Below are 20,824 nucleotides of genomic sequence, written 5' to 3' on the forward strand. Positions count from 1 at the left end.
CCCGTCTTCCTCTACTTTCTTCACTGCCTCGGCATATGACAACTTCTGCACTACTCTAACCCTGGAAACCTCAACCTGCCTCTCTTACACTGGACATTTCTGATCCCCAGCCCAATGGGCACCTCTACAATTAACACATACCGCTACTTTCCCCAATGCTACACATTTCTTTGTCTCGTGTCCTTCTGCACACTTCTCACACCTAGGAATATCCCTGCTACACACTGCTGCCACATGCCCATGAGCTTGACACCTGTAACAATGTAATGTATTCGGCATAAAAGCTCATATAGGATAACTTATATATCCTTACATCACTTTGTTGGGCAAAGACTCAACATCAAAACTCAAAAGAACAAACAACAACTCTTCTGTTTCACCACTCACTCCACCCTGTCTGCGTCGCACCAAACGATGAGCATCACAAACACCGGGAATCTTCTCCTTCAGTTGGTCAACTTTCACATTTACCGCTACACCAGCAATCACTCCTTTCAATGGCACCCTTTTCTTGAGAGCAAAACAATTCACATCTCTTGCCTCCATTCTGTTAATGTGGAGCACCTGCTCCCTCTAACCAGCAGAATCACAAACAATTATCACGAGACCACTCCTGTTTACCCTCACCGATTTCACAGCACCCAACTCTGTTTTCACCCACCCCGAAACCGCAAATGGATCAGCCAAAAGGCAAAGGTCCACTTTTTCCAAAAACTTCACTCCGACTGTCAGACTCATCTTTATCCTGACCCACAGTGCACGCCTCGGGCTCAGAGAACTTCACCACACCTACCACCTCCGATACTTTTCTCTCATTCACTTCCATTTCTCCTCCTGTCTTCTGCTCACTCTGCTTGCACTTTCTACCATTCTTCTTTAACAAACCATCTCCTTTTTTTTACGCCATTTTGAACCCGACTCAAGCTCACCCTCTTCTTCCCTCTCTCTCTTAGACCTTTTCTGCCTCTCATATTCCCTCCATTCCTCCCACATATTCTAAGTATACGTCTCCTTTTGATAATACTGCACTTCTCTTGACATACATCTTGTTCTTGGCTTCTGAAGGGACACCATTTAACCAGCTGCCACAAACTCTGTACAATCAGCACGAACCCCTCGGGATGTAAAGCTCAACAGTGCATCCCGCTTGTAAAGAAGCTGCTTCGCCTTGATGATCTTCTTTATCAATAGCTAACGTAACGCTTTTCCATTTCAAACAAGCACGCTGTTCCAACCACCATCGGCCGTGTCGCCATGACAGCATCGCACTATTCTTCTGTTCTTCATTTACACAATTAACCAAAACAAGGCTGCTTCTAGTCACTTTGACTGAATCGACAATCAGAGAGGTGAGCGACAGTAGCATTTCAAAAGTCAGAAGCGGCTTCCTCTCCTCCATCTTTTCTTCATCGACCCTAGAGAGGGTCGTTGCTGTTGTACTAGGAATGATGTATGAAAAATAAGTGGTGAAATAAGTTAAAATAATATGTAGGCCTATAGCCTACACATTTTCATTCTGATAATATTTTATGCCTCTCATCACCAGTCATGACCAGCTGTGCGTCACATGATTGTCTCCAGTGGTGATGGAGTGGGAGCACAGATGTCTGCTGAGCGGTTTCTCAATGTTCATCTCCTAGGCAATCGCCACGGTCCCAAGAGCACTGGCATGTGGTAAGACGATAATGCTATTGGCTTGCATTTCATCTCTTGGCTGGATTTCATCAAAATGTGGGACAGAATAGTAAAGGGGTGGGTTGCCGTTATTGGACGGGGTTTCAAAACCAAAAAGAAGGGTAAACAGCCTTGATGATGCTTTCTTTCATGACGTTCCAATAGTAATGCTAAATGTATTAATAGTCATATCTACATATTTAGTTTTTGTATGCTAGTAGCCAATTTCAGCCTACATATTCCCATTATTAAAATGGATGACTTGAAAATCAAATCCTTCACTTACAATATTATATTTTAAATTGATATAATATTATTGAATATCATAATTGGATTTCTGTTATATTGTCTGCCATTTAAACAATACTTTTCATAATTATTAATAATAATAACAATCAATTAAATCATTTTCTTGAAACAAAGTTTTAGTCATGGCCTATGAGGTACTTTAGCTCCGTTCCATTGGCTCTATATCTCCAGGTTTTGTGTTAGTGAATTCATTAGCCCCCTATCTCCCCAAGGCAGGTAGCAGCTCTCTGATTTGCTTCCTGGTGTCTGACTCAGCCTTTATTACAGCAAGCCGAGCATCTGCTTGAAAGCACCATGAAATCCTCCTGATTGGCTCACCCAGTGAGTGTGTGTGTGTGTGTGTGAGTATCCGTTATTAATGACACACACATACTATGCTACATTGTATTGTCATTTTTGACGTGAAGAGATATTTTCAGTGGAGTTAGAGGTATCCTCAGACCCTCAAGTTGCTTCCCTTCTTTCACATCATCCCTCAGAGGTGCTTGCGGACTGGGAAGCATTGTGTGAGGAGGGTGCTTCATGCTCCGGTGAGGGAGCGGATTGACGAAGGAGAGTGGACCGAAGAGAAGAGGAGGGGAGAGAGGAGAGCAGACGCTGCCCACACCCTGAGATGCTCTGCTGTCTGATAGAAGATGAGATGTCTCTGCAGGAGTTCCAGCAACGTGTGGGCTGTGTCATCACACATGTCGGTGAGTGTCCTGTCTTTATCCCTCCATGAGCCATCAGCCAAGGGGATACCCAGCAGCTGCTCCCTGCATGGTCTCCCTATTCCAGACAGCATCTTTAGAGATGCCTAGATATGAAATGCTTGACTATAGAGATACATGTGTGAATATTTGGTCTAAACGGATAGAAATGTCAGGTTTGGGCTGATCATAATTGTTGCAATTTATACACAATTTACATTTGAAACAGTTCAAGTTCAGAGTCAGCTTTACACAAATAACCATGTAGCATGTTGTTATCCACTACTCATTTACATTTTGGACATTTGAGTCATTTTGCAGACGCTCTTATCCAGAGCAACTTACAGTAGCAATTAGGGTTAAGTGCCTTGCTCAAGGGCACATTAACTGGTTTTTCACCAGGCTGCTCTGGGATTCGAACCAGCAACATTTTGGTTACTGGCCCAATGCTCTTAACTGCTAGGCTACCTGCCACCCAAAATTGGGATCTGGTAGGTGGATTTATATTTTATTCTTGAGTAGATTTATAATGGACGCATCATGTTCCACTCCAGTCAGACTTGTCATTCCATGCTGGTTGGTGTGATGTGTAATAACTAGTTGTCACAGCACATCACAGTGAGTGGGTGTCATCAGAAAGTGTGATTGTCATATATTGAAAATGACTTTTCTATTCTCTGATAATCCCATCCTATTCTTATTATGAGTTTAATTGTAAATCACTGTAACCACATTTTAGAGACAATATGTGTATCATCATGCAGATAGATATACAGTATTTATCGGTGTCTATGGGTTTCGTTACATATTTTATGATACTCAATTGTTATTAGCCACAGAAGACAGCACAACCTAGTATACATCTCTTTAGGTTCCTATCTCCCCCTCTCAAAATTCCTCTTGTTCTCCTTCATTCCATATTCTACATCCGGGTCTTCCGGGCTGGGCAGAGGAAGTAGGTTATTGTGCCACGCTGGAGATTGTTACGGAGTGTATTCTATCACTGCTCTCGTGAGGCAGTCAGGCAGCAGCCATCTATTGAGGAGGGGACCATACAGCCAGTTACCATAGAAACTGAGATAGCCCAGGCTTGTGTGCATTGGCCCTATTGATTTATGGAAACGGCCTCTCCTGTGTTGCTGTTTGCATCTCTCACGCCCCCAAATTATCACAGACCCCCAATTATTTTCACTATCACACCCGTAGGGTGGTCTTTGGCCAACACATAACACATCCATAGACTTGGAGGCCCTCCTCCTTTACTCATTAACCATAATTAAATCATTGTCAGTGTCATGTTATATGTTGAGCGTTATAGATTGCTCTCATCATAACACTTTATTATACCGATCGGACCTAACGGTCCCAACAGTGTTCTTTAATGCAAGGTTCATAATGAGCTTCCCTATACTGAAGATGATTGCCTTGCTACACAAGAGACTGACAATAGTAATGTTATTCTGCTAGTGGCATTTATTCTCTATTGATTTCTTTAAAATCAAAGACACACCCCTCTGTTCATCTGTAAGGGATGTAGAGCTGTGCAGATTCAATCACATATTTGACATTAAAAGCCATGTGTGGGAAATGGTGAGCTTGGCAGCTGATGTCAGCAGCACTACATCAGAGATATTATTGCAGTTACACCTTGTAACAGGCTCCATGACTCAGAGAGAAAGAAAGCGAAAGAGGCAAGCCTTATCTGAGCTCTCATTGGTGGCAGGTGACAACATAGTTGCCGGAGTGTGAAGGCTGTGTAATCTAGGGTAACGGTGTATGGATTTTATGAATAATTCATGATAGAAATTATGTAGAATTCAAGCGGCTTCCTCTATTAAACAGAGTTATTAGAATGATCATACTGCAGACCATCGTCCCCTCACAGCTCTTCCAAACAAATTATATTTACAGGAAAATACACAACCGACTTGAAATGGTCCTTCAAATAGTTTTCAGGAAAAAAACAATGTTATGTTTTGTTGCCTCTAGCAACCGAGGAATTACAGTAGTGCAATGCCTCTTGTGTACAGGGCAATCCTCCACAACACATCCCAAGGATATCTAATATCTAATTCAATCTCCAAATCATATAGGGAAATATAAACTCAGTATTACATGAGTTAAATTCTTAACCTCATAGTGTGCAAAGATGTTGGCCCTGTGTAGCAGTAACCCTCATTTCAGGATGCCTTCTGTACTATTTAGTAGAGTAGAACAATGGAAATGTGTGGCATCGGTCATCCGTTGCTAATTGAACTAACGGGATTAGCATGGTCTGGCTACTCAAGGCTGGCCCCAGACACATACTATGTGGTTAACACAGGGAAATGAAACGGTCTATAGGCCTATATAAACAGAAAATACAACCACATCAAAACATGAGCCCAGACTAAAGACGCAGCTGACAGGGAATCGTAAAGGCACCAAGGCTGGAAAATGCATTAAAATGTCAGTGTAATCACTGTGTGGTTTTCAGAGGCATTTTGTTTAAAACATACTTTCCACAGATGAGTAACCATTCTTGGCAGATTCTCACCAAGTGATCAGTGACAATGTACATGTTCCACTGGCTCTACAGCACCGACCTCGATCCTAGACGTTATGTATTTTGTGTGAGCATGTTTATGGCTTCTCTCAGGATGAATGTTGGCTTACTCGTCTGTCGTTCATTTTGTTGTAACTCTGGCACTGTAGTAGTTATATCCTCTTACAGTAAGCAATGAATCTATTGAGAGACTATCTACATCATAAAGAGTTAAATGGATAAATAGAAGCAGCATTGTTTTGTCCCTCCCTTTATCTATGTCTCCACCCCTCATCCTCTTAGCAGCCAAAGGGCCATTGCTATCTTCCAAAATCAATACCAGATGCCACCATGAGCGCGTGTGCCATGTCATTCTGTAATACTGATAGTCCATTCATAAGCCTTCCTTGGCACAGAAGGAGATATATAAAAAGTCCAGATTCTATCCCATATGCAGAGAGGTGAACAATGGAAAGGTCAGGAGGTCATCTTCTCTCCTGTTGGAACAGCAGCCCTGGTGTTCATCATCTCAAACGTCCTGATCAGATGCCTTCCTCACCTCTGACTTCTGAAATCATATCCCCTCACAACAATGCCATCAACTTTATCTCCGTTTTTGGATTTTAGATGATGTGGAATCATAAAGGATTGATTGCAGGGATTCGATGTTCATTCATTGAGTGCATTTCATCTGTAGACATATCATAGACTGTTGGATTTTGTTTCACTCAGAGGTTGTCAACATATCTTAAGGTTAGGTAGGTGTTCCAGCCATAGATCTTCCTGGTATCATAACAGATCTGGTCTTGTTGCCCAGCCAGCCCAGTCTTGTTATGACGTAGGCTGTATTCACACTGCTTCCCATTTGTCCCTCATTTACGTGAAAGGGGCTCTTTGGAAAACGTTTGTCTTATTTCGCACAGCCCCCTTTGGGCATTGGCCAGTATTTGATTGGTGCTCACAGTAACACAATGGAACAATAGCCCATTGAGTCATAAATCTATTTTAAGAGTCTGGCCTAATTTCAAACTCTAATATGGACTTACTGCACCAGTTTTCAAGGGCTCAGGGTGGACCTCAGATCAGCAGGGTCAAGCTTCACAGCAGGCTTGGAAAAACAGAGGGCATGTAGGTAGAAGACAGAAGTCAGGTCAGGTAAGGCTAGGACAGACAGAGGGAGTACTGGGGATTACTACTCCCCATTCTCCTTCTGTGACCTTGACCTCTGTAACCCTTTCCTCTCTGAAGGTGGTTGGGAAGGTTTGCTCACCCCTGATAGGGCATTGTTTGTGAGGAGAATTACCTCAAGGCTACGGTGTAAATTCATGATCCATTGCACTGCAGATTATTATTATTATTTTTTTTTTACCAGATCCTTAATCTATCTCGCAAGGGGTTGCAGTATATTGTGTGCAGTCACAGCATACCTGTCACGGCAGATTTCCTCCGAAGAGGTGAAACAAGGATCGGACCAATACGCAGCGTGGTAGGTGTCCATGTTTTAATAGGGAAAACTGAACATGAACACAAATACAAAATAACAAAGTGAACTGGCAACGAAACAGTCCCGTGTGGCACACACAGGAAACAATCACCCACAAAATACCCAAAGAACATGGCTGCCTAAATATGGTTCCCAATCAGAGACAACGATAAGCACCTACCTCTAATTGAGAACCAATCTAGGCAACCATAGACTTACATAAACACCTAGAAAGGAAACAGCCCCATAAACATACAAAACCCCTAGACAAGTCGAAACACATACATCACCCATGTCACACCCTGACCTAACCAAAATAACAAGGAAAACAAAGAACACTAAGGTCAGGGTGTGACAATACCTGATCTTTGAGTCGATTTCCTATCCTCAGTGCTTCTCACGGTTGAGAGCTTTGATGCATGCTCTGCTCCTGCACTGATAACTGGGGCTCACTGCCACAATGTAATAGTGCAGATGTTCACAACAACTCTGAACTAGGGACGACATACTACTCATTTATATATATACAAATGTATAATTGAAATGGCACTGAAACAAGCTTTTTCCACATATTTTTTATGGTTAGGGTAGGGTTGTTCATCAACATGTTTATGTCAAATAAAATGTGAAATAAATGCTGTATATGCTATTTGGACTTGGTTGGTTATGTCCTTGCAATAACGAGAGAATAAAAAATTAATTGTGAGGATTAGCAGATGCATTCCAATATGTATCTTTCAAAAATAGGGTGACCTTGTGTTGACATGCAGATATATATGTGTGAGCCCCATTACAATAGCAGGAAGCAATAAAAGACACTGTGTGGGTGTCTGACTCAGTGTGTGTGATCCTGGACCTCATTACTACCAGCACGGTGCTGTTCAGAGCTCACATATACAATACTATTCATCACCCTCCCTATGTGTGTGCAGTGTGTGTGTATTTTCTAGAGGGAGGAGTGACTGACAGATGCCAGTGACACTAGGAGAACCTGGCCTTACTGCACTGGTCCTATGCAGTGTGGGCTCGAAGTATGTGGCTGCTCTGTCATTAGTTGATGACAGAGCAGGGTGGGGGTAAGGGCTGGGTAGGCTTCAGAACTGAAGAAGTGATGGTCCAGGGAGCATTTGAGAGGACGGATAGAGCGGGCAGGGCGACAGGAAGAGTGATCTCCGGATCCAAACATGAGGAGTACGGTTTTTTATATGGGGGTGTCTTGTTCCTGTTTTCATGTTTTTAGAGCACATGTCCCAATGGCAAAGGCCAGCTTTCTGCTGACAGAGCCACATGGTGATGTCATATGATGGAATTTACTCCCTGCCTCTGACCTTAAGTAGAAAAACAAACAGTGCAAATACTCCGATATTCTCCTTGTACAGCAGGTGTTGCTGCTTTTCTAGTCTTTTATGTTGTTTCATTAGCATAGTGGTTTAGAATAGATAATGCCAGTACTGTGATTCAAGATCATATTGTTGAACTGAACATATACAGTGCTTTGCAAAAGTATTCACCCCCCTTGGCGTTTTTCCTATTTTGTTGCATTACAACCTGTAATTTACATGGATTTTTATTTGGATTTCATGTAATGGACATACACAAAATAGTCAAAATTGGTGAAGTGAAATGAAAAAAATGACTTTTCAAAAAATGCAAAAAAAAATAAAAAACGGAAAAGTGGTGTGTGCGTATGTATTCACCCCCTTTGCTATGAAGCCCCTAAATAAGATCTGGTGCAGCCAATTACCTTCAGAAGTCACATAATTAGTTAAATAAAGTCCACCTGTGTGCAATTAAGTGTTACATGATCTGTCACATGATATCAGTATATATACACCTGCTCTGAAAGGCCCCAGAGTCTGCAACACCACTAAGCAAGGGGCACCACCAAGCAAGCAGCACCATGAAGACCAAGGAGCTCTCCAAACAGGTCAGGGACAAAGTTGTGGAGAAGCACAGATCAGGGTTAGGTTAAAAAAAAATATCCAAAACTTTGAACATCCCACTGAGCACCATCAAATCCATTATTAAAAAATGGAAAGAATATGGCACCAAAACAAACCTGTCAAGAGAGGGCCGCCCACCAAAACTCACGGACCAGGCAAGGAGGGCATTAATCAGAGAGGCAACAAAGAGACCAAAGATAACCCTGAAGGAGCTGCACAGCGGAGATTGGAGTATCTGTCCGTAGGACCACTTTAAATTGTACACTCCACAGAGCTGGGCTTTACGGAAGAGTGGTCAGAAAAAAGCTGTTGCTTAAAGAAATAAATAAGCAAACACGTTTGGTGTTCGCCAAAAGGCATGTGGGAGACTCCCCAAACATATGAAAGAAGGTACCCTGGTCAGATGAGACTAAAATTGAGCTTTTTGACCATCAAGGAAAACGGTATGTCTGGCGCAAACCCAACACCTCTCATCAACCTGAGAACACCTGTGGGGATGTTTTTCATCGGCAGGGACTGGGAAACTGGTCAGAATTGAAGGAATGATGGATGGCACTAAATACAGGGAAATTCTTGAGGGAAATCTGTTTCAGTCTTCCAGAGATTTGAGACTGGGACAGAGGTTCACCTTCCAGCAGGACAGTGACCCTAAGCATACTGCTAAAGCAACACTCAAGTGGTTTAAGGGGAAACATTTAAATGTCTTGGAATGGCCTAGTCAAAGCCCAGACCTCCATCCAATTGAGAATCTGTGGTATGACTTAAAGATTGCTGTACACCAGCGGCACCCATCCAACTTGAAGGAGCTGGAGCAGTTTTGCCTTGAAGAATGGGCATAAATCCAAGTGGCTCATTGTGCCAAGCTTATAGAGACATACCCCAGAGACTTGCAGCTGTAATTGCTGCAAAAGGTGGCTCTATAAAGTATTGACTTTGGGGGGGATGAATAATTACGCACGCTCAAGTTATATATATTTTTTGTCTTCTTGTTTGTTTCACAATAAAAAAATATTTTGCATCTTACACACTGTGTTGTGTAAATAAAATGATACAAAACCCCCCAAAATCCTTTTTAATTCCAGGTTGTAAGGCAACAAAATACGAAAAACGCCAAGGGGGTGAACACTTTCGCAAAAGCCACTAGTTCTTCTCACATGACATAATCACTGTGAGTAAAACATCTGAACTGGTGATCTCCTGCACATCAACACCACTTAGGAACAGGAGTCTGTCTGTGGACACCCATTCTCTCTGCCTGGGAGACCAACTATCTGAGCATAGTCTGTGGAGACGTATCTCAAAGTCATCCATAAAGAAAGTAGGGACATTGCATCTTACATTTTTTACATATATATTTTATTACATTATATGGCAAATGTGGCAATATCAGATTATGTGCACTGTATGTTTGAGATCTTTTTGGACTGAGCTGTTTATTGTAGTAGATGTGTATGGGAGGTGCGTGCAGAGGTAAACACTAAAGCCAAATATAGGCCTATCACTGTCATTAAAGTCGTCCCTGAATAGACCTGTGTCCTAAGATTAGCTAGCGAGAGTGATCTATGTTTATCAGCCAGTGGAAAGGTAAGCTTAAGATACAGACCTGTGTATTATGCATTTTTAAAAGCAGGAAGGCCACTGGCTCCTATTCCATGTGGCAAACATCAAGACTATAGTATCACACATATTGGTCATCACTTTGACACTAAATGGACACATTATGACGTAATGGTTAAGTTCTTACAGCACACGGTGTGGTGAAGCCTGAAGACGCAGATTTGTGAATGAGTGTTAAAAGAATGTCAGACAGTAGGCTACAATAGCAGTTCTACAAACTTACACCAAGTGCCATGCCCACGGGTGTAACTTAGTATGATTGAGTATGACTGATAATGTTCTTGTGTGTTATTATTCTCATGAAGTACGTGCCCTTCGCCAATGAGAGTGTCTTGGGAGGGAGGGGTGAGAAAGGGCTTCTGAGACAAGGACAGTAAATGAGCTACAGCCAGGAGGAAAAGCAGTGCCTCTTGTGCTGTGTTCCTGACGCACATTGTCCACACAGTACTCCACAGCACAGAGGCTGAATGTTGGGCTGGGTGGGGGAGGAAAGGGAAGCCCCAGTGCCTCAGGGTATAGTTGAGGATATTGGTGTAAACCATGCCAGTCTCCTGTGCTCCACTGGTCACAAGACTTGAACTCAGACCTCTGGCGACAGAACACACACACATGCACCCACACACTCACAGACACACACATTGTAAGGAATCTGCTCCGTGGTGCTCTGTGCGGTTTTTCATAACCACAGCTGGAGCCCCCAGGGCAGGACTGTAGTGTTCAGCGGTCTGGTTCGGTCCAGACAGGAAGACCTCGCCATGGGCTCAGTTATGTGTAAGTGACAGGAATACCTACTTTAAACCTTAATTTACATGTTCTTTCACACTCATACAGGTCTGGTTTCCATGTCTCTTTTGCCTCCGAGTGGTGTGAAACAGATGTGATGTAAGCTAGTTGTGCTACTGGAGAAGCCTGCTCAGTAGAGAGCAGTAGGTTGGGGCTGGTGGTTGAGTGGAGTTGTGTTTCCATGTGACGTCTTGAGTAAGGAGCTCTGCGTGCTTACAGGCTTAAGGCGTTCAGCAATGTGACCTAACAGAGAGGCCGGTGATTACCCTGTGAACACCTTGTGGGAACCTGGTCACAAATAGAGCTGGGGAATTCAAAATGCCTGATCAATTCACAATGGAATGTATTATACAGTGTAGTTACCCGTTGCTTCTGTGCATACATGTTGTGCTTCACAGAGAAATACATGGTGCATTTCACTGTTACATTCTCCCCTGAGTGTGAAGTCACCTAAGCTTATATAGTTACATAAGAAGGGTTTTTGATTATCCTCTGTTGCATGTGCCCGGCATAGAGAGGGAAGAGACGTAGGCAGAGGTCAGAGGCAACCGCTCACTGGCTCCCGGGACTGAAGATAAATAATTGCAGTGGTAGAGGCTAGCAGGGGACTGGGTGTGTGCGTACTGTGTAGAGTATGTGTGTGTGTGTGTGAGATGTGCTGCGCTGAGAGACAGACTATCAGATGGAAGGCACTGTAAGAGAAGAGCGTCTAGGGGACTTGAAAAGCAGACCAGGGGTGATTCAGGAAGACTGAGCCTGGGAGGAGAGTGAAGCTCTGGTAGCCGCTCCGAGCTCTTTCTGTCCCTTTCTCCCTGGGCTGGAGTCTGGACTGACCTTGACTACACTAGGCACTGCGTAGGAAGGAACTACACAGGCTGGTGTGCAGGAAAGCAATCTCTTGAACACAAACGCACACACTCTCAGAGATGAGTAGTGCAGATATTTTGGCACTCTGCTGTGGTGGGATGATGGACGGCTCCCCGCGGTACCAGACCATCCCCTCGCGGTGTTCGGTATGTGGGAGGCACACGCGTGGCGCTTCCTCCATGGTGCGTATCTCTGCCGGGGAGATGGAGTCCTACCACCACTTTCTGGGGGTGTGTCAGAAGACTGAGTCAGCCACAGGGAGAAGTATGTCCTCCCTCTCTTCCCTCTCAACCTCCTTCTCAGCACCTCTCCTTCACTCCATCCCCTTGTCAGTTTTGCTTTTAAACTAGGCAAGTCGGTTAAGAACAAATTCTTATTTACAATGACTGCCTTGTGTTCAGGGGCAGAACAACAAATGTTTACCTTGTCAGCTCAGGGATTCGATTCAGCAACCTTTTGGTTACTGGTCCAACGCTCGAACCATTATGCTGCGCTTGTTGATTGATGTGATGCTGCTAAGGCCCTGCTACATGTACATGCTTTAGTGAGATTTCATTAGTCTGCCGCTGCTGCTATCTGAGGTATGCCATTCCTTCTAATATTAGACTGATGCCTTTATGAATAGGCATGGCAGTTCTCAACCTTCTCAGACATGCTTATCATATGCCAGGTTGCTTTCCTATCTGCATGTCAAATGGCTTGCATTGTCCTGGATAGAAAGCTCCACATCACAACAACCTTTTAAAGAACACTTGATTAGAACACATCTTATACCATGCATGCAGGCTTGCACAATTATTCATGTTTCTCTCTGTGGAGAAGTGTCAATGACAGCAGAAAAAAATGGCTCCATGTTTAAAAAGAATGACAATCTGAATCATGGTGTCTGTGGTTGGATAAAGATGTCCTGTCTGACTGTTTTAAATATGTGGGAAAAGACTAGCTGGCAAAGTTGAATGAAGTCACAAAATAGCCTACCCAGAAGCAGTTGATGGTCCCACAAATCTTCAATGCCTAGACATGCACCGTCTCTTATGTGTGATTATCCCTTGCAACTGAAGAAAATAGTCACCTATGGTATCCAGTTAGCTGCCAAGCCTATGTCCTTCAGGGCATCTGGTTCAAAATATGTGTGTCTGAAGATATAAATGCAATCAAATTATTTGGGTACGTTCAAGTAAGGATATGTGTCACTTTTTGCTCTTCCTGGACTGTCTTCATTCAAAGGTGTTTCTGAGATAATGTTCTTTAGTCGGAACAAAGTGACACATTTTATTGGCAGAAAGCCGTTTCTGTATCTGTCCAAGCGCAATTCCAATAGGTTTTTGATTGTTAATAAGAGAATGGGGTATCCATCTTAATGTCCTGAGTGTAAGACGGAAACCATAATGACCATCGCATGGCCTTGACGTCTCTTCCTCAGAAATCCTTTCATCTCTCAGCACCATAATGACGTCCATTCATTCTGTTCCTAGAACAAGTTTCCACATGAATGTTGGCCAAAATTCATGGTCAAAATCCCAATTTGTTGCCCTATTTTTATCTAATCGGTTGGTTGGTATTCCCTCCACCTGAAGTCCAGATTATTACACATCTGGGGCTCGTCCTACTTCCAAAGACAGTTTTGGCTTAGCTGACATTTGCTATCCATCACTAGGGGAGGTTTGTTATTGGGAGATAAATGGACCGGTCTGACACATCCTTTTATTGTTTTCTTGCACGACCGCCCTTTTCCTGAGTGTCAATGGGAAACGTGCTCTTTTGGACGTATGTGGATTTACGAACAAATATCTACTATATTCAAACTTCCTCTCCAACAATATTGAAGGAGATCAGCATGGAGTGTTGGTCACATATTCTCATGTCCCTTTAGTTAAAGAAAAATTCCACCCAAAAACTATCTTTTGGTATTTGTTTCACTAGTCCATTGTTGACATAGTCCCTAAGTGTTTTGCTTGTCAGCACTTGAGTTTTCAAGATATGTAACTTTTAAAATACAGAAGTCATGTGACCCAAAACGCAGCATCATGTGACGCAAAAGGCATCGTACAGGAATGATTTCTGTATTTTGAAAGTTACATCTCGTGAAAATGTGAGTGTTGTCAAGCAAAACATTTTGGGACTATGTCAACAATGGACAAAATACCAAAAGATCTGATTTGGGTGGAGGTTTCCTTTAAGACAGAAGCTTTTGTTCAGGAGAGGCTGTATCAACCACTATTAAATGACAAGGATGGACTACTTTCATACAATACTTTATGCATCTCATTTGATTGTGCTTCTGTGTTAAATGTCCATTTAGTTAAATGTGTTACTCCATACGCACACACCTGCATGTATGTGTTGGCGCGCACCTGTGTGTATCTGTGTGGGTGGGTGTCGTGTAGCAGGGATCAGACTGGAGGAGGAACGTCGTGGGCTGGTTGGCTGAGTGTCTTTACAGTCACATGTTGATGGGAGGGGAGCTCGAAAAACAGTGCTGTGGTCCGCTGGTCCCTGATGCTGAGGGGATGATTTGTGTTAGATAGTCCACTGCTTTAAGATGCTCATTAGGGAGGCTAATCCAGCCTATCAATTGTCCTCTCCTGGAGGACAGATTTTGTTATGAATTTCTCACCCTCGGGGCTCAATTTGTCAACTAAGGGGTTCATATCCTATGAGGATAGTGTGGAGAGAAAGTGTGTGTGGTGTTTATGCTATATGTGGTGGATATTGTAGGATATTGTGTTACATACAGAAAACTTGAGTGTATTTGTGACGTGTGTCTTCTGTTTGGAAAGAGAACAATGCAAAATGTATCAACACATTGATTTGCACTCCTTCTGAACAATTGGCTGTCTCCTTATTTTGTCTTCAATAATGGCCTCTTGTTATGTAACCCTGTAACAGTAGGCGTATTGTCTGTGTGTGAAATCCATGGTGGCTCAGGCAGGCAGGTCGACAGGGCAGACATAGCAGAGAGGGAGTCTAGCTAACTTCCCATCTACTCGTTCAGACACAGCTGATCTCCCTGCTGTAGACTGCTGCTGACCCGCCAAGTGATTAAACACAGAGCTAATTATCCCATAATACCAGATCTACTGGTAGAGTTTGTTTTGTTTGTTTACAAAATAAAGGGTAGAGTTTTAAGTCTAAACCCTGACATAGATTCAAAGTACCACATGGATTGAGATTATTTTAAATGACGTGTTTATGAAATTGTATAATACATTCAGGTCCATTAAAAGTTTAATCGGATTTACAACAGAATGGTTTTCATGTTGTCCTTTGTGTGAATATTGTAACACATTTCATGTGGCAAACTGGACAGCACATTTCAGTGAATCTCACTATTTTGGAATACAGTGTACAATAGGAAGGAAAGCTGCTTGTTTAACATACAATGCCTCAGTAGCTGCTACTGGTGTTTTGGGACATACTTCCTCTAGGACCATAAACACCCTTGTCTTCCCATGCAGCTGCTCTTAGAGAAGAGGGATGGATGGGGGGAGGGGGGAGAAGAGAGGAGATAGAGTCGGATCAGAAAGGGGTGCACAGTCAGCACGTGACTTTAATGAGAGGGATGCTGCTGAAGGGAGGAGAACACCAGAGCACAACACAGAACGCTCTGATTTGATCCTCTCTTTTTCTTTTTTTCTTTTTTTCTTTCTCAGAAGTCTAGTTAACATTTGGGGCTGCCCCCCACTTAAAGAGGCAGTAAGCAGTGTTTTCCTCCTCCCTGAGTCCTGATAGGTTGCTTGTGTGGCTGCTGTGCGCTGAGAGTCTTGTGAGAGAATAGAGTGGAGCTGTGAGACACAGATGGGTCTGGAAAAAATGCCCAAAGGAACAGATGCACTCCTTCCTTAGAAAAAAACTTTGCGAGCTGGGTATGTGTGTGTTCGGGTGTGTGTGTGTGTGTGTGTGTGTGTCTTGGGTTACTTATTAAGGAAGTCCGAAGAGGAGAAAGGGGATGAAAATGGTTGAAAAAATTGTTTTGCCAAACTACCACTGCTGGCTGTGTGATTTACCCCCGTCGCCTGGATTAGTGTGACTTTTCTCTCTCCTCACACCCAACTATAGTGGCACTACGATGAAGAGAACCAGACCTGTCATAGGTAAGGTATTTTCACTCCCCTTGCTCGCTGGCTGTCTCTCTGTCGGGAGTAATAGGGTGTTTACATGCCAAACAGAGACACACGTTTGTTGTCACTCATGTTGCTAGCCTTGGTCCTAGACTTGATTTCCATTTCAACAGTATACCAAGAGGCTGAGACATTCTTCAGCATTTCCTCTGAGGAGCTCAAGGGACTCTTGCCTGTCTGTCCGTAGTTAACGCTGAGGGACAAAATGCCTCAGTTGTTTTGCAGTTTTCTGTGGGGGAGATGCCAGTGTGCTTCAGGCTTTTTTTCTGGTGGGGGCCAACTGTGTGAAAATTAGATTGTTGCGTGATAAAAGTTATGTAGGCTACAAATATATAACATCTGTTGTAATTGCTTTGTGTCATTTATCCAGTCCTCTACTCATTATTTCACAAGAGCTGCAATGTTGTTAATTAGTAGGCTACGCAATGATGCTTTCTTGGAGCTTTACTGAGCCTTCTAGAACCTTGTACCTGATCATATAACTCACCATAGCTAATGATTCAAAGGAAACCTGCTTGCCCTCCATATAGTTTGAGGTAACTAACGTTAAACATTTATTAACTTTCCAGGCAGAGAAAATGGTGCATACAGTACAACTCTCAAATGGGAATCATACAAGTTTGAGGTTGTTATATTGTTGTCCGTCAAGTTCATATCTGACAATATTGCATTGCACTTTGACCCTTATGCAAGCAACAATCTTGACTATCTCATTAATGGCATGTCACAATAATAAATTCATTCAGTTTACCACACAGCTTGGATTAGGGGAAAATACAGTATGTACTGTAAGTCCTCATATCCAGTAGATGTGTTCCTGTAGCTGAGAGTGAATGTGTGTGTTTCTGCTCATTGGAGCAAATGGAGAAGGCTGTAGGCTCCCTTGCAAAAGGTGAGGTGAACACTGGGATGAGGTGGGTGGAGCGCAGAGGATGGCGCCCTTCTGTGTTGCCATGGCATTATTTCATGGTGTCTCCACATGTTGCTGGCACAACCTGCCACAGAATCAACTCTGTGTGGACAACACACCCACCAGACTAACAATACAGCAGATATGACTGACTAGGGCCTGGAGTTTATCCTGACCATGTGATCTGACTATAGGGAAACATCTGGAGGACCAGGACTGGATAAAGTGCAGTCTGTGTTAATACACTCCTTTATACCATGGCCAGACAGAGGGTGTTTTGTTCACAGTGAAAAGCTAGCTGCAGTGTGCTTCAGGCCAGGGTGACCCCAAACCATTAAGGCAGACTGATGGAGCTTCATCAACCATCCTTCCCCTCCTCCCCTCCAAGTATCCAGAATAGCTACTAAGTCTTACAGGAACAACACAATGAAAGAATGATCTGTGTGAAAGGGGGCAACAGTCGCTACTGCAGCTTGTAATGGAAATCTAACAAAGGCACACAAAGCTCATCTGCATTCACAGCTAAAGGTCTTGACTGCGAGGGGCAGCGTTACACATGGAGACCACTGTTGGAGAGAGAACAGACACTGTGGAAAGGTCCAGCGCCCAGCCTTGCCCTCATATTCCACAGAACATACTGAGCTGACTTGTCCGACATGTAGATCACAGGAGGTTGGTGGCAGCTTAATTTGGGAGGGAGGGCTTGTGGTAACGGCTGGAGTGGAATAGGTGGAATGGCATCAAATACATCAAACTCATGGTTTCCAGAAGTTTGATGCCATTCCATCTACTCCATTCCAGCCATTATTACGCACCGTCATCCCCTAAGCAGCCTCCGCTGATGATGATTGGGCCAGGGTATGGCCTCGGGGGCTTGATTAGTTGGGACATGTTGTACGCTAGTGTTTTAATAATACGTCTCTTTCTCCTATGATATTGTGATTGCTGACTGGAGGCATTCTCCTGTTTCCCTCCCCAGATGAGATCATGCAACAGGAGATCAGGCCCTTGCTGGCTGTCGACATCATAGAGCAGCTGCACCGGCAGTTTGCCCTGCTCTCAGGTATGTATCTAGGGGCTCTGTCTCCTCTCCTTAATCCTGCTTCTCTCACACACAGACAGGCAAATATTGTAGTTCCTCTCCCTTTATGAAGGAGGAAAGATGGATGTCCGAAGGATGGAAATGACTATTATTATCCTCACTTAGAGAGATGTGATCGCTTCTATAGTACTACACATTGCAATGTTTCATGATTCATTTGGATCGCGGACAGAAAAAGGAAATGGGTCATATCCTTTCGAGTCACATTATCAGTTAAAAGGCCATTTCCGGTGTTGACCTTAAATCATGATTGAGTTGTGAGCAGACTTGAACCTTTTTAATACAGTTGATCGATAGGAGTGCCTCTTAATGACTTCCTGTCCCAGAGTGGACAGAGGTCACAGGAGGTTGGTGGCACCCGAATTGGTGAGAACGGGCTTGTGGTAATGACTGGAATGGAATCGGTGGAATGTTATCAAATAGATCAAACACATGGTTTCCAGGTGTTTGATCCCATACCATTTGCTCTGTTCCGGCCATTATTATGAGCTATTCTCGCCTCAGCGGCCTCCTGTCTGGTCTGCTCCATGACAATAACAGCATTACGACATTACACAGTGAACCATTTCCTCTGACTATATTCACAAGCTTTGTTCAGTGCCTGAAATGGCCACTTTTTGGGATCCGGAAGTAGTGAATGTGTACATACATACAGTTGAAGTGGGAAGTTTACATACACTTAGGTTGGAGTCATTAAAACTCGTTTTCAACCACTCCACAAATGTCTTGTTAACAAACTATAGTTTTGGCAAGTCGGTCAGGACATATACTTTGTGCATGACACAAGTACATTTTCCAACAATTGTTTACAGACAGATTATTTCACTTATAATTCACTGCATCACAATTCCAGTGGGTCAGAAGTGTACATACACTAAGTTGACTGTGCCTTTAAACAGCTTGGAAAATTCCAGAAAATTATGTCATGGCTTTAGAAGCTTCTGATAGGCTAATTGACATAATTTGAGTCATAATTTGTACCTGGGATGTATTTCAAGGCCTACCTTCAATCTCAGTTTGCTTGATATCATGGGAAAATCACAATAAATTAGCCAAGACCTCAGAAAACAAATTGTAGACCTCGACAAGTCTGGTTCATCCTTGGGAGCAATTTCCAAACGCCTGAAGGTACCATGTTCATCTGTACAAACAACAGTACGCAAGTATAAACACCATGGGACCACAAAGCTGTCAAACTGCTCAGGAAGGAGACGTGTTCTGTCTCCTAGAGATGAACGTACTTTGGTGCGAAAAGTGCAAATCAATCCCAGAACAACAGCAAAGGACCTTGTGAAGATGCTGGAGGAAACAGGCACAAAAGTATCTATATCCACAGTAAAACTAATCCTATATAGACATAACCTGAAAGGCCGCTCAGCAAAGAAGAAGCCACTGCTCCAAAACCGCCCAAAAAAGCTAGACTACAGTTTGCAACTGCACACGGGGACAAAGATCGTACTTTTTGGAGAAATGTCCTCTGGTCTGATGAAACAAAAATAGAACTGTTTGGCCATAATGACCATCGTTATGTTTGGAGGAAAAGGGGAGGCGTGCAAGCCAAAGATCACCATCCCAACCGTGAAGCATGGGGTGGCAGCATCATGTTGTGGGGGTGCTTTGCTGCAGGAGGGACTGGTGCACTTCACAAAATAGATGGCATCATGCGGTAGGAAAATTATGTGGATACATTGAAGCAACATCTCAAGACATCAGTCAGGAAGTTAAAGTTTGGTCGCAAGTGTGTCTTCCAAATGGACAATGACCCCAAGCATAGTTGTGGCAAAATGGCTTAAGGACAACAAAGTTAAGGTATTGGAGTGGCCATCACAAAGCCCTGACCTCAATCCTACAGAAAATTTGTGGGCAGAACTGAAAAGGTGTGTGCGAGCAAGGAGGTTTACAAATCCAATTCAGTTACACCAGCTCTGTCAGGAGGAATGGGCCAGAATTCACCCAACTTATTGTGGGAAGCTTGTGGAAGGCTCCCGAAATGTTTGACCCAAGTTATTTTAAAGGCAATGCTACCAAATACTAATTGAGTGTATGTAAACTTCTGACCCACTGGGAATGTGGTGAAATAATTAAAAGCTGAAATAAATCATTCTCTCTGCTATTATTTTTTACATTTCACATTTTTAAAATAAAGTGGCGATCCTAACTGCCCTAAAACAGGGAATTTTTACTAGGATTAAATGTCAGGAATTGTGACAAACTGAGTTTAAATGTAAATGTGTATAGACTTCCGACTTCAACTGTACATACAGTACTGTATAGTCTTATTAACACGTAGGTGAGAACATTGAGTCCCCTATATCATATCTGTGTGCTCACAGATCAACCCAGAAGACTCTCTCAAACATTTTCCATCTCTGCGTTATTTCCCTCATAACCTTCTTGGAGCACAAATAAATGAGTCTTCATCTTCTGGCATATCCATATTTTAGTTACTGGAGACATAGAAGTGGCAGAGGTGTAGGGCCTAAGCTGGGACAATAACAGAGGGAGTTGTGGGTAGTTATTGGGCGGGACGTCCACACCTAAGCCTCTGCCTGGGATTGTTTCCATTCCTTCCCACCCATGTCAAACCACCAGGGGTCGGCCTGCTGCACTTCTGCCAAGCTTATGCCTCAGTCTAAAAACCCTGGCTCAGAAAAGCTAGCTTTCAAACTTATGTCATTTTACTGTGGAAAAAACACAAGAATGTTTTATGACCTACACCGCAAGCTGTTTTTTAAAAATTCTCAGTGGGTCTCTCAATGGGTTTTCCTCCAATATTACTTTCAGGCAGTACTTATACCTGAA

General features: G+C 43.2%; 1 protein-coding gene across 12 annotated transcripts in view; it reads left to right on the forward strand.

Annotated features, from left to right (window-relative positions):
- The first annotated feature begins 1,534 nt into the window (after positions 1–1,534).
- The window catches only part of LOC110521584 (guanine nucleotide exchange factor DBS), a 72,083-nt gene continuing 52,793 nt past the window's right edge, over positions 1,535–20,824 (forward strand). For 9 of the 12 annotated variants that reach the window (XM_036968423.1, XM_036968425.1, XM_036968426.1 and 6 more), the window contains exons 1-4: positions 1,535–1,674; positions 2,251–2,324; positions 2,463–2,675; positions 17,900–17,983. In XM_036968423.1, coding sequence (XP_036824318.1) covers positions 2,597–2,675; positions 17,900–17,983 — 163 coding nt within the window. In that variant the 5' untranslated portion in view covers positions 1,535–1,674; positions 2,251–2,324; positions 2,463–2,596. Of the gene's footprint in view, positions 1,675–2,250; positions 2,325–2,348; positions 2,676–10,796; positions 11,011–15,563; positions 15,984–17,899; positions 17,984–20,824 lie in introns of those variants that run through there. The other 3 variants (XM_021599228.2, XM_021599233.2, XM_021599232.2) reach the window with 3 other exon arrangements.

The sequence above is a fragment of the Oncorhynchus mykiss genome, chromosome 30 (assembly GCF_013265735.2).
Source record: "Oncorhynchus mykiss isolate Arlee chromosome 30, USDA_OmykA_1.1, whole genome shotgun sequence".
Taxonomy (NCBI): Eukaryota; Metazoa; Chordata; class Actinopteri; order Salmoniformes; family Salmonidae; genus Oncorhynchus; species Oncorhynchus mykiss.